Source organism: Salvia splendens, unplaced genomic scaffold (assembly GCF_004379255.2).
Source record: "Salvia splendens isolate huo1 unplaced genomic scaffold, SspV2 ctg732, whole genome shotgun sequence".
Taxonomy (NCBI): Eukaryota; Viridiplantae; Streptophyta; class Magnoliopsida; order Lamiales; family Lamiaceae; genus Salvia; species Salvia splendens.
This window is the reverse complement of record NW_024599403.1, coordinates 1-12,846: the sequence shown is the minus strand read 5'-3', so window position 1 is coordinate 12,846 and position 12,846 is coordinate 1. Positions and strand designations below refer to the sequence as shown.

The following is a 12,846-nucleotide window of genomic DNA, read 5'->3' as shown; positions in this document are numbered from 1 at the left end:
ATCCCCACTTCCATCCTCTCCATCACTTAGCTCTGGACCCGCCTCAATCAATTGCTTCGAAACGACGTCTTTCAAATACATTGGCTTCCCCTTCTTCATACTTGCAGTATCCTCCTCTTCATCACTATCCTCGTCATCGGATTCGAACAATTTCGCATCTCGCTCCCTCAAAATCGGGTCTTGATTTTTCACCTTAATCAACGCTTCAAAAAAATTGGCGCCAGTCTTCTTACTCGGTTTCTTCAACTCCTCCTCCCCAGACGACGATTCCTCTGAATCCGAGTCCGACGAGTCGACTGTGCCCTGCTTCTTGAGCGCTTCGTACCTATGCAGTTCCACTCTCTTCTTGTTGTGCTCGTAGCGTTTGGCAAATTCCTGGTTGATTTCAATTTTGGACAGGTCTTCGTCTGAAGAAACGCCGGCGCTGTCGAAAAGCTTCAAACGACCTATTTCTGGGGGATTTCGTGGTGGTACGTCTGACGAATAGGTGGGTTGCCTAATAGTCGAGGTCTTGTATTGCCTCGGCGGTACATATGAGGAATCCCTGGTGAAGCGCGGCTGCCACGGCGGTACATATGAGGAGTCCGAATATTCTCGCGATGCAAGACGAGGCGGTGGTTCCCAACAAGGGGGCCTACGTGACTGTGGTGGGTTGTACAACTGGCAACTCGGCAGTGGTCGATCACCGGGAGGATACCAACAGGTGGGGCGATGGGTTTGGACCGATCCCATGTGGTGATTTCTTTTCCAATTACGTTTACGACGATAATCCTCATACTCCCATTCATCGTTGTCATCGTAGTCAAGCGGATGGCTGAACACGCGCGGGATTGCAAGTTCCAAATCCTCAAACCGCCGGTCCGTCTCCTTTCTCCAAGCATCTAATTTTTCGATCCTATCCATCAAGCGATCCAATTTGTTGCCAATTGAGTCGGCATTGCGTCCCTCGTCGGAAGGGCGGCCAATCGGGTCCTCCTCCATGGGAGGGCGCTGAAAGTCTGACCTGTAGCGACGACCTCCCACGTGAGTGCAGCGGGAGGCACCCTCTGGAAAAGTGTCGGGGCAGTGACCCCCCCCCACAATGATTTCCCGTTGCTATGGAAGCGGGACATGAGTAAACCGATGAAAGCACCAGTTGATACAACCCTTTGTCGTATCCCTTTCTCCGGCGTCCTAGCGTAGGATCGGCGGCGACGAAGATCTGGCTGTGCGCGGAAGTCCTCTCCGTCGGGCAGCGCAGAATCTAAGTTACAGATAATTCTCCGGCGTCCTGCGACAGGATCGGCGGTAGTTCTAGTTCTAGCTGTGCGCGGAACTCCTCCGTCGGGCAGCGATGGAACTAGGGTTTGATTAATTCACGTTGGGTGTGGGCAAATAATATATTTTCATTCATGATTTATTCAAATGATTACATTCTGCCCTATTTATAATACTAAGTCCTAACTTACCGAACAAGAAAATAATATATGAAAAGATATTATGAATCAAAAGATAACTAAATAGAAGATATGAAATATATGAGAAGATATGGGAAGATATCGTATCATAAGGTTTTCTCATATCATTAGATTACTCCATTTAATGTATAGTAACCTTAAGATGAATAACTTTGTGCAGTGGATACATGGCTCCGGAATATTTAATGGATGGAAAATACTCAGAGAAATCTGACATCTTTAGTCTTGGAGTCGTGTTGCTAGAGATAATCAGCGGCAAAAAGAGCAGGGGATATGGACCCTCAGATCACTATCTAAACCTCTTGAGCCATGTATACTTTCATGGCATTTTCATTTATAAGATTAAGGTCAAATAAGTTACCTTGTTCTTATTGTAACAGGCATGGTTGCTATGGAAAGAAAACAAGATCCTAGAGTTGATGGATGAATGTTTAGATGATACATTTGTGGAGTGTGAAGTGATGAGATGCATGCAAGTGGGATTATTGTGCGTTCAGACATTTGCACATGATAGGCCAATCATGTCATCAGTGATTCCTATGTTAGAAAGTGATGGAACAAATCTTCCTCAGCCAAAAGAGCCTGGCTTTTTTGTTGAGAGAAATTCAAGCCCTGCGGCTATGGAAGTGGGAAGTATTACTTCACCATCAGAGAATGAAACAATCACCATTACTGACTTTGAGCATAAGAGTTATATGTTGTGATCATTCATTAAAATTCTCACGAGTATTAAGTGTTGAATATACATCTCCAAAAACAAAAAATAACCCATAGTTATGAGAATTTACGGTTATGTACCATTGCTTATTTTTCATGGTATGTTATTTAGTTTGTTTAGTTCATGTAGGAGTGTCTATTTGTTTGTTCAAGAGAAAAAGATGGAAGAAATTAATTAATAGGACTTGAAATTCAATTATTGAAACCAAAATAATTTATTCAGTTAATTATTAGTGATGAGAGCAATACTTAATGTTTATGTGTTCATACTTAATATTTATGTGTTCACATTACAAGTTTTCAAGGTTTGAAAAGAAAATTATTGGTTGGACAAATAGTCAATTTATAATTTGGAAAAATATGGTACTCCTTAGGGTCGGGTTTCGGTTCGGTTTTTTGCCAAAACCGAACCAAAACCGAAAAACCGAATTTAGTTCAAAATCCAAACCGAACTGAACCCGAAAAACCGAAACCGAAAGACCGAACACCGAACTTAAAAAACCGAAAAACCCGAACAAAACCGAAAAAACCCGAAAAAAACCCGAAAAACCTGAAAAAAATAAATATAATATAAATATATATTTATATATGTGTATTTTATTTTATTTTATATATACTAATAGAATATTTATATATAATATAAAATTAATAATACATATAATATATATTATATAGTAGAATATATTAAAAGAATATATATATTATATATAATATAATGTATTAAATTAATAGAATATATATATAATTCGATTTTTCGATTTTTTTTCTTCGACCGAACCGAACCGAACCGAAAAACCGAAATTTTTTTATTTTTAAACCGAACCGAACTGAAAAAACCGAAAAAACCGAACCGAATTTCAAAATTTCGGTTTGGTTCGGTTCGGATATTCGGTTTCCGGTTTTTTTGCTCACCCCTAGTACTCCTATAAATAGTTAAGTGAAGAATAAGATAAGAAAATAATATAAGATAGAAAAAGAAAACAATATACAGAAAAGTCTTTCTATATTTCTTTACATTATTATCTTTTATATTTTACTTTTTTTCTCCACTTTAATTATTGATTATCATTTTTTTAAAAATAAATAAAAAAAGAAATGTCTCACTCATGGCGGGATGGAAAGAGTACAAAATTTAATACTAGTATTTATTTTGGAAAAATAAAGTCTAATACTAATCATTTACTAAATTAACCCCATTTACTTAACTTAAATAAAGTTAGAAAGAATGAAAGTTATTCCAAAAAAAATCTTAAATTTGTTATATTATTAAAATATACTCCACTTTATTCGTACATAAATATATGCATCTAGGACTGGCAATTTTCGACACGACACAACACGATAATCTGACACGAATCCGCACGAAATTATTGGGTTTAGGTCAAGCCTTATTGGGTTCGTGTCCTTATCGGGTTGACCCATTAAGAATCCAATAATTTCGGGTTGGGTGCGGGTTGGATACGGATAACCCATTAAGATAATACTATTATTTTATTATTATTTAAAAAATATTTTTTACTTTAATTTTTTTTAATTCTTGTAAATTCAGGTTTAAAAGGTATAGAATGGATTTTAATTGTGTAGGTTGAAAAATAAGGTTTAATCATGTAATATAAGGTTTTAATCGTGTGATATCATGTTCGGGTCGTTATCATGTGCGAGTCGTATTCGGATTTGAAGGTAGCATGTCGGATTCGTGTTCGGATTTACAATTCCCTTAACAGGTCGGGTCCGGGTTAGGGGTTATTGGGTTGGGTCGTTATTGGGTCAATCCGATAACAACCCAATCCACACGATTTGCCAGCCCTAGGCCATAGACAATATGTGGTACATTATATTGCTAACTAATCACTAAATGATAGGCATTGGATTAATAAATCAAGGTACAAGATCATTAAGCCATGAGTATCAATACAACGTACAAAAAATGTCAATTAAAGGTATTAATGTCTATTGAGAAAAAGTTAGTTACAATTAAGTTTTTAAAAATATCTCAAAATTTTAAATGATTATAAATATCTCAATTTTAATTATTTTTTTACACAACATATATCAAATTAAAGATAATTTTACAAGGATTCTAACGATATCTCACTTGCATATATTCCGATGTCAAAATTTGAATTTTTTTTAATTATCATATTTTTCAAGTATCAGCTGAATGTCAATGTAGCTATCATAATATGTCAATATAATGCATATACAATGTCAATGCTAAATTGTATTGACGTATTCAATGAATCGTATTGATATGTTTAGTACGCTACATTGACAATTTGATCCAAAACTCTAATTTTGGTAATCTTTTAATAATTTTAAATTTAAATAATAATAAAATGAAATCACATATGACAATTTATCGACCACTACATCTTTACAAATCTTATGATGTTAAATTAGTTGAAGTTAGCAATTAAATGTTGAGTTAACAATTGATCACGCCTCTAGACAATATAGTATTACTACATCAACTTATTTACATATTTTACTAGTGAGGAGTGATCAATTGCTAACTCAACCTTTAATTGCTAACTACAATTAATTTAGAACCATAAGATTTGTAGAGATTTAGTAGTCTATAAAACGTCATGTGTAAATTCGTTTTATTATTAATTTAAATTTAAAAAGATAAGAAAACTATCAAAATTAGGGTTTGAATCAAAACGTCAATATAGTGTATTAAACATATCAATACTATTCATTGAATATGTCCACACAATTTAGCATTGACATTCTATATGTATTATGTTGACATATTATGATAGCTACACTGACATTATGCTGCTTTTGAAAAATATGAAAATTAGAGATTTTTTTTTCAAATTTTGACATCGGAACATATGCAAGTGAGATCTCGTTAGAATCCTTATAAAATTATCTTTAATTTGATATAAGTTCGTGCTAAAAAATAATTTAAATTGAGACAGTTATAATCATTTAAAGTTTATGGATATTTTTTGAAAGTTAGTTATAACTAACGTTTGATCAATTGACATTAATACCCTTAATTGACATTTTTTGTGTATTGTATTGATAGTCATGGATGGTTAATCTTGTCCCTTGATTTCATTATCCAATGTCTATTATTTAGTTGTAGTTAGCAATATAGCATACCCCTTTTACTAGTAATTAGTTTAATTTAAATCGAAGTATACTATTACTCAAGTAGGGGAGTGATCAATTGCTAACTCATCATTTAATTGCTAACTACAACTAATTTAAGACTGTATGATTTTAGAAATCTTGTGTTCTAAAATTTACCACGTGTATTTTTTATTTTTATTAATTAAATCGAAAAAGATAAAAAAAACTACCAAATTAGGCTTTTGGATGAAAATATCAATGTAGTGTTACGAAACTATCAATACAATGCTTTGAGAATGTCAACACAATGCTTTGAGAATGTTAACACATTGCTTATATTGACATTCTACATCTATTACATTGACATATTTTATACTATGTTGACATTTGTTGTTGTACGAAAAAATTGAAAATTTTCGATTTTTTTTCAAATTTTGACATCGGAATATATGCAAGTGAGATCTCATTAGAATCATTATGAAATTATCTTTAATTTGATATAAGTTGTGCAAAAACATAATTTAAATCGAGAAAGTTATATGCGTTTTAAAGTTATGAGATATTTTTTAAAAGTTAATTATAACTAATTTGTTGAAATAATTTTTTTTGTTGATATAACACTTCCTATTCTAAGTATATGTGAATCGCTAAATAAAATGATATATAAAATTTTGATATAAAATAGTTCATATACAGTTGCAAATTTGTCAATAAATCGAGTAGAGTAGGTAGAATTTTGAAGGCTATATATAAATACGCCAGCCGGGAATCGAATGCAGAACGAGGCTGTTGTACAAGTATCATGGTCGCGAATCGACTAATTTATTCAAATTTTCTTTATTATGTTTGTTTTACTAATAGTGGAGCTTTAAACTAATTTAGTGGTTTGAGTAGAGAGCAAGCAATATGAAAAAGAGGTCGAAAAACTCGTTATTTCCGATGTGAAGGCAAGCATATATGCCCCGCCGCGCCTCCTCCTTTCCCCGATCAATACGTGATGATCTGTACAGTGTAGGCTAAAATATGCACTCTCACTCCACTACTTTATCCCACTCTTTTACATTTCTTCCGATTCACATCTCCCCCCCCCCCCCCCCCCCCCTCTCACTCTGCAAAAAACAACTCTCCCACTCCTACTAAGGAATCATCTTTTTTCCCTTACAATTCACTCACCCCCTCAATATATCCATCCCCATTCCATTCATCCTTCTCCCTCGTGCATTCCACATGGCCAAATTCCCATCGCCGCTTCGCATTTTCTCACTCTGCTTTTGTTTTGCATCCATTTCCGGTATGTTTCCTTCACTTGATTTTCCACTGCCTTAAAATGCTGTATTGGGCCTTAATTGTCATAACCCATCTTGTGGTTCTATTTATATAGAAGTATGGTACAAAACTCTGTGATAATATAATTTGTTCTTCTTTCTTACCGTGGATATAGCTAATACAATATTGGTGAAACACGTACATATGTGTCTCTTTACGTTTCTCTTCATTTCGATTACTCAATTACTCTATTTCCGTCATAATAGCGTCCATATCTAAATTTAGTATTTTTTTCTTCCTTGAAACAAATTCAGATGGCGCAAGAATACCTCATTCCTTGAAAAAATTAGACTCATCAAACACTGATCCATACGTTAGTTCCCCATTCTCATTGCCACCATATGAATCTCTTCCTCCATTCCCTTCTCCCGAAAACACCCCTCCCTATTGCGTATACCCACCCACCACCCCCATGCCGCCCACATTCCCCACCCCATCATCCATACTGCCCCCATCCCCACCCTACTACGAGCTTAGCCCGCCTTATTACGAGCCTACACCCCCTTACTACGAGCCTAGCCCACCTTATTACGAGCCTAGCCCGCCTTACTACGAGCCTAGCCCACCAAGCTACGTCCCCCTCCCGCCACCCACGGGATCGATTCCGAGCCCAAAGTTCCTGCCTCCCATCGTGTTCCCGCCGCCGGCAGTGCCCCCTCCGCCTCGACGGACGCCTGTGACGGCTATGTGGTGCGTTGCGAAGGCGGCGGTGCCGGACCCGATTATACAAGAGGCCATGGACTACGCGTGCGGGTCTGGAGCTGATTGCGACCAGATTCAGCCGAGCGGGTCGTGCTTCATGCCCAATACACTGTTTGCGCACGCATCCTACGCATTCAACAGCTATTGGCAGAGGAGTAAGGTGGCCGGAGGTAGATGTGATTTTGGAGGAACCGCCATACTTGTCACCGTTGATCCGAGTAAGCAAAGCTGCTGCTGCTGCTGCTTTTACTCACTTCCTTAACAAGCCACTTTTCATTTAATTTTTACCTCTTTCCTCTGCTGCAGGTTATGATGGATGCCATTTTCTTTACTTCTGAGTTTACTGATGCTGACATGTTGCATACCATTTTGTGATATCCCCGTTTTTCATTTTTGGATATTGTTTTGCGGTAGATTAGGTGGGGGCCTCTTGCTGTTAATCCAGATGAAAACTTAGCTGTTTTTTACTACTTAATTCGAATTAATTTGTTTTGTTAATCTCTTATTTAATTTTATGAATAATCATCAATGATAGTAGTACTTTATAATTGTATCCAATGATTACTACTCTCCCCCTAAAGAATATACCCCTTGGATTCGACACGAGTTTTAATGTAAAAATGGTAAAGTAAGAGAGAGATAGAGAGAAACGATAATTTAAGTATTGTTAGTGAAGAATAGGTCACACCTCATTAGAAAGAAAAAAACTTTTCAAAATTAGAAAGTGCATATTTTTGTGGGACGGACTAAAAAAGAAAGAGTGCATATTCTTATGGGACGGAGAGAGTACATTTTAATTTATTTTAAACTGGGTACGGAGTGTTAAATTCGATGATTTATACGTATAATTTGGTGTTTAATTCACATTTCGTAATTAAATGTCATCTTATCATTTCTATTTAAGTTAAAACTTACTCCCCCATCCTATCCTATGCTACTCGTACTTTTCTTTTTGGATTGTAAAAATTAAGGATGGGTGATTAGTGTTATTAGATTAGTATAATAAGATACTTAAAATAAAAATAGTGCAATTAGTTTGGAACGAGACAAAAAGAAAGTACAAGTAACACGAGAGTAGTACTATTAAACAATATCAATCGACCGCATCTTCAATCCTAGTAAAGTTTAAAGAGTTTTAATCTTCTCTTACTAAATTTCAATCCTTTTTCAAAGTCGCTCAAATTCTATGTGATCAAGTTGCCTACGGACTGCACCAAAATCTAAAAGGTAAACTTGTTTCGGATCAACCAAATCAATCATAAGGAGAGTATTATCGAAGCCATTTCCTCTTTGTCCCATTCCCATCTATCCATTGCAAAGGAGATCCAATACTTCACAAAATAGTATTAGTACTAGTAGCATTACATCTCGATTTCTTTCAGCAGCAGTCGGATAGAGCACATAAAATTTTGTACTCGTAGTTAATATATGTAATTTCTATAATATTTTTTTTGTTTTTCATATTTTGTATACTAATTTAGTTTGTTTACTCTTTTTTTATTATTATTATTATTATTATTATTATTGTTATTGTTATTGTTATTGTTATTGTTATTGTTATTGTTATTGTTATTGTTATTTTTGGTTTGTGTAATATTTTACTCTATTGTCCACGATTAAAAGACGCATTTTGTGGAAAGATGCATTTTTTTCAATTTTAGCAAATGAGCCTAGTCCACCAAGTATATCAGACCTATCGGGAATCGGGATCATATCACCGATGAGTAAATCCAATTAAGTACAAGCAAATTACTCTATGGAGTATTAAATTAAAATAAATATGTTAACTTGTCATACTAATTTAAATTTAATACAAATTAAAATCTTCTTGATTAATCTAAATATGATCCTCTTCTGATGCTTATAACACAATAATCCAAAACTAAGACTAAATCTACACTTTTGGATTTTGAAATGAATAGATGAAATTAAAACTAACAAATTTTAATAAATAGTAGACAAAATATCAACAAAATGATAATATTGTCATTATGTTATCATATGATAATTTTCGTGGATATTTTTTTATATCAACATAGTGTATTACAAATATCAACAATATGACATGAGAATATCAACCCAAGTACCAGAAAATATTAACACAGTTTTATTGATATTTTACCTACATTATATTGAGATTTTGCATATACTGTATTGAGATTATTTTTGCATTTGTTGATAAAATCTGATTATCAACGTGTACGAAAATTTAAATACTATAATTTATCAAATTTCATCATCTGAACATCGTCGGAATATATGTAATTGAGATCTCGTTGGAATTCTTATAAAATTATCGTTAATTTGATATATTTTTTGCGAAAAAATAATTTAAATCGAGAGAGTTACGTAAATTTAAAGTTTTGAGATGATTTTGACAAGAGAGAATTGACATTAATACCCTTAAGCTTATTTAATAATTTTTTTAATTTAAAATATAATCTATGTGACATTATTTCAACCATCATATCTCCTAATCTAATTACTACTCCAAATTTAATGGCTAAGATTTGGTATGATGGTTAGCCATTCATCACTCCCCAATCTAATATACCTAAATAATTTGATAGTAGTAATGTAGTATTTTATAAATAAAAAAACTGACTTATTTTGTGATTATCCTCTAGCATTAAGAGCATCTCCAGTGGTTCTGGACATGCAATAGCCCTCCCATAGCCTTGCCACTGTCACATCATCAGCACTAAAATCCTCCTGCCACATCATCTAGACATACAACTGGACAAGCAATTGGACATGCAATTGCCCTTCCATAGCCTATCCATATCACTAATAACAATTATATAATTTAATTTACAATCGTAGCAACATACGAAATTTAATTTACGAGACAAATACAAGAAAATTGAATAATACTATTAAAATTTTAAAAAGTACAATAATTTTAAAAAAGTACATTAATTTTAAAAAAAATACAAAAATTAAAAAGTACAATAAAAAAATTACATAAAAAATCACTCCTCGCCGCCGTCCTCGCCTCCGTCGTCACCGCCGTCGCCACCAACGCCGCGGCAACTCCCGCCGGTATCCCTCTGCAACCACTCCAATTCTTCACGCATGCTCCGGAGCAACACACGAAGATAAGCCTTCTCCTCGAGGTCCACCGCCGTCCGGAAGTCGGCTAACGTCTTCACCATTTGAGCGCGCGTTTGTTGACGCGCGAAGAATTTGAGCTCCTCGGTGGACCTGCCGAGGGGGGATGTCGACTGGACCTCCTGGGAACTCGGGGTTGCCCCCCTCGCATCCCGTTGCGCCCGCCTTTGGCCAACCGGGCGAGGTCGGCAACCGAACGAACGAGGGGTCGGGACCTCCTGGGCCGTCTCGGGGAGGTCGTGGGAACCACCGCTGCTGGCGCTATAATCACCGGTATAGTTCAGTTTCTGCTTCTTCGGCCAGCCAGCGTCGACACCTGCCCGGAATTTCTCTGACTCGTTGAGCACAAGGCAAGCAGTTCCAGTAGGTGAACTCATAGTACTTCACGGGATCTGGGTAGGCTCTCTCCGCAATCCTCCTGCAGTCTTCCTCTATTTGGCCACTGGTCCGCATGCGGAGGGCGTTGGCGTACAAACCCGAAAATCGAGAGACGACATACCTGATTCGGTCCCAGCACTTCCGGCACTCCTCCCCGGTGCGCGGTCTCCCTTCAGGGCCAAAATGCCCTGTAGGCTGCGACTATCTTGGCCCACAAGTTGACGATCCTCTAGTTGTTCGAAACGAGAGGATCATTGCATACACTCACCCACACCTTGGCCACCGCAACGTTCTCCGCGTCCGTCCACTTCCCCCGGACCCGGCTATCCTCACCCGGCTGCGACGACTCGCCGACCTTCTTGGCCTTGCCCTTCTTCTTAGGGGCGCTCCGACCCCGCCCTACTCCCCGACTTTGAATGGGAGTTTCCAGAACCTCGTTAATATCAAAACCCAACTCCTCTAAGGAGAAGGTCTCATACTGCGTGTACTGTGCATCCGTTGGGGTCGATGTGTGCGAAGAACCGGTGAAAAAATCAAAAGCCGGCCGATAGACGTTTTCCCCCCGGGCGTCCCTTGCGGCGGTGGCATCATCTGCTGCGCCGGTGGCTGCATCCCGGGTGCCCACCCCAGCATCATCTGCATAGGGGGTTGCATCGGCGGTACCCCCTGCCAAGCCAGCACACTTCCCCCGGCGCCCATCAGTGGCATCATCTGCTGCCACGGGTACATGTTGTAGTACCTGGTCATCGGAGGCCAACCACCTCCCACGGGAGCCGGGGGAGTCTGAGACCCTCCCCTGGGAGTCGGGAGAGTCTGAGACCCGGTCGTCACTGGAGTACCTTCGTAGTTGTTCTCCATTTCTCGTTGTTGATCTTGTATAGAAATTAAGATAGAGAGAGTACTCGTTAATACAAGTGGTGCGAATGAAAATGATGTCCAAAATTAAAATCTGACTCCGGTCTGACGCCGATCCAGGGCCTACAATGGCGCCCTGAGGATCGGCGTGAGAATCGGCGTCAGCCCAAGAATCAGCGTGGGCACGCCGATTTTGACGCCGATTTCGCCGACGCAGCTCGCAATGGTTTGGCGTCAGGACCGGCGTCCGCGAAAAATCGGCGTGCCGGTGACGACGCCGCCATTGGAGATGCTCATCTGCAATTTTTTCTCAATTGTTCCGTTTAACCACCATCCTCTGCAACTAGTGTACCCTACTTCTCCAGCGCGCCGCTGCTTCTCCGAGCAGCGACCGCACGTTCAACTCCCCAGTAAAATATAAAGTTGAAGAGTAGATTCGTCGGAAATGGACGGCGCGCAACTAATCGATGATGGATTTCCGGCCACAAGGTTGTTCAAACCAGGGATACTCCTACACATATGACGACGTCATCTTCCTCCCCCACTACATCGACTTCCCTACCGACGCCGTTTCTCTCTCAACCAAGCTCAGCCGCCGTGTCGCCCTAGCTATACCATGTGTCTCTTCTCCAATGGACACGGTCACTGAATCCTCCATGGCCACCGCCATGGCTTCACTCGGAGGTATTGGTATCGTACACTATAACACCCCCCACTTCTAATCAGGCATCGCTAATTCGCCAAGCTAAATCGCATAAAATACCTTTTAGCTATGAGACTGTATTTAAGTCTCCATCCGATTCAGTTTTGTCCGCCGACGAGTTCTGCTCCGCTCCCTGCATTTTCGTTACCGAGTCAGGGAGCCAGAGGTCGAAATTTTAGGTTTTGTGATAAGGGAAGCTAGAGTTTCTGAGTACATGACGAAGTCATCGATTACTCCCCCAACTAGTTATAGTTTGAGGATGTTGCGGGATATTGGCCAAGGATTACAGTGAATTTGTGCCATTGGCGAGGGATAACGGGGAAGGGGTAGGAGAAATTGTTAACTTAGTTACTAGTGAAGATGTGGGAGAGGATCAAGGGGTTCCCCAAGTTGGGCTGTCATCATTGGCGCCTGAAGGGAGTTTCTTGGTGGGTGCTGCGGTAGGTACTCGGGAGTCTGATAAGGAGAGGTTAGAGCACCTGGTGAAGGCCAGGATTAATGTGGTGGTTCTTG

The 12,846-nt window shown here is 38.5% G+C and overlaps 2 protein-coding genes and 1 pseudogene across 2 annotated transcripts; all 3 read left to right on the top strand.

Moving 5' to 3' along the window:
* Positions 1–1,624: 1,624 nt before the first annotated feature.
* LOC121791137 (receptor-like serine/threonine-protein kinase SD1-6) lies at positions 1,625–2,161 on the top strand. The gene is made up of 2 exons (XM_042189170.1): positions 1,625–1,768; positions 1,838–2,161. Exons 1-2 carry the CDS (start codon positions 1,625–1,627, stop codon positions 2,159–2,161), a joined length of 468 nt encoding a protein of 155 aa, XP_042045104.1.
* Positions 2,162–6,467: 4,306 nt separating this feature from the next.
* On the top strand, positions 6,468–7,784 carry LOC121791140 (leucine-rich repeat extensin-like protein 1). The gene is made up of 3 exons (XM_042189174.1): positions 6,468–6,549; positions 6,839–7,504; positions 7,593–7,784. The coding sequence occupies exons 1-3, from the start codon at positions 6,486–6,488 to the stop codon at positions 7,622–7,624; spliced, it is 762 nt and encodes a 253-aa protein (XP_042045108.1). The 5' UTR covers positions 6,468–6,485; the 3' UTR covers positions 7,625–7,784.
* Positions 7,785–11,971: 4,187 nt separating this feature from the next.
* LOC121791141 lies at positions 11,972–12,839 on the top strand (annotated as a pseudogene).
* Positions 12,840–12,846: the final 7 nt, after the last annotated feature.

What these genes read in the sequence shown, in the direction of transcription:
- LOC121791140 (XM_042189174.1), top strand. Translation starts at nt 6,486, where the DNA reads ATGGCCAAATTCCCATCGCCGCTTCGCATTTTCTCACTCTGCTTTTGT. An exon ending in TTGTTTTGCATCCATTTCCG is followed by an intron (nt 6,550 to 6,838) that starts GTATGTTTCCTT and finishes AAACAAATTCAG; the next exon opens with ATGGCGCAAGAATACCTCAT. An exon ending in ACTTGTCACCGTTGATCCGA is followed by an intron (nt 7,505 to 7,592) that starts GTAAGCAAAGCT and finishes CCTCTGCTGCAG; the next exon opens with GTTATGATGGATGCCATTTT.
- LOC121791137 (XM_042189170.1), top strand. Translation starts at nt 1,625, where the DNA reads ATGGCTCCGGAATATTTAATGGATGGAAAATACTCAGAGAAATCTGAC. An exon ending in ATCTAAACCTCTTGAGCCAT is followed by an intron (nt 1,769 to 1,837) that starts GTATACTTTCAT and finishes TTATTGTAACAG; the next exon opens with GCATGGTTGCTATGGAAAGA.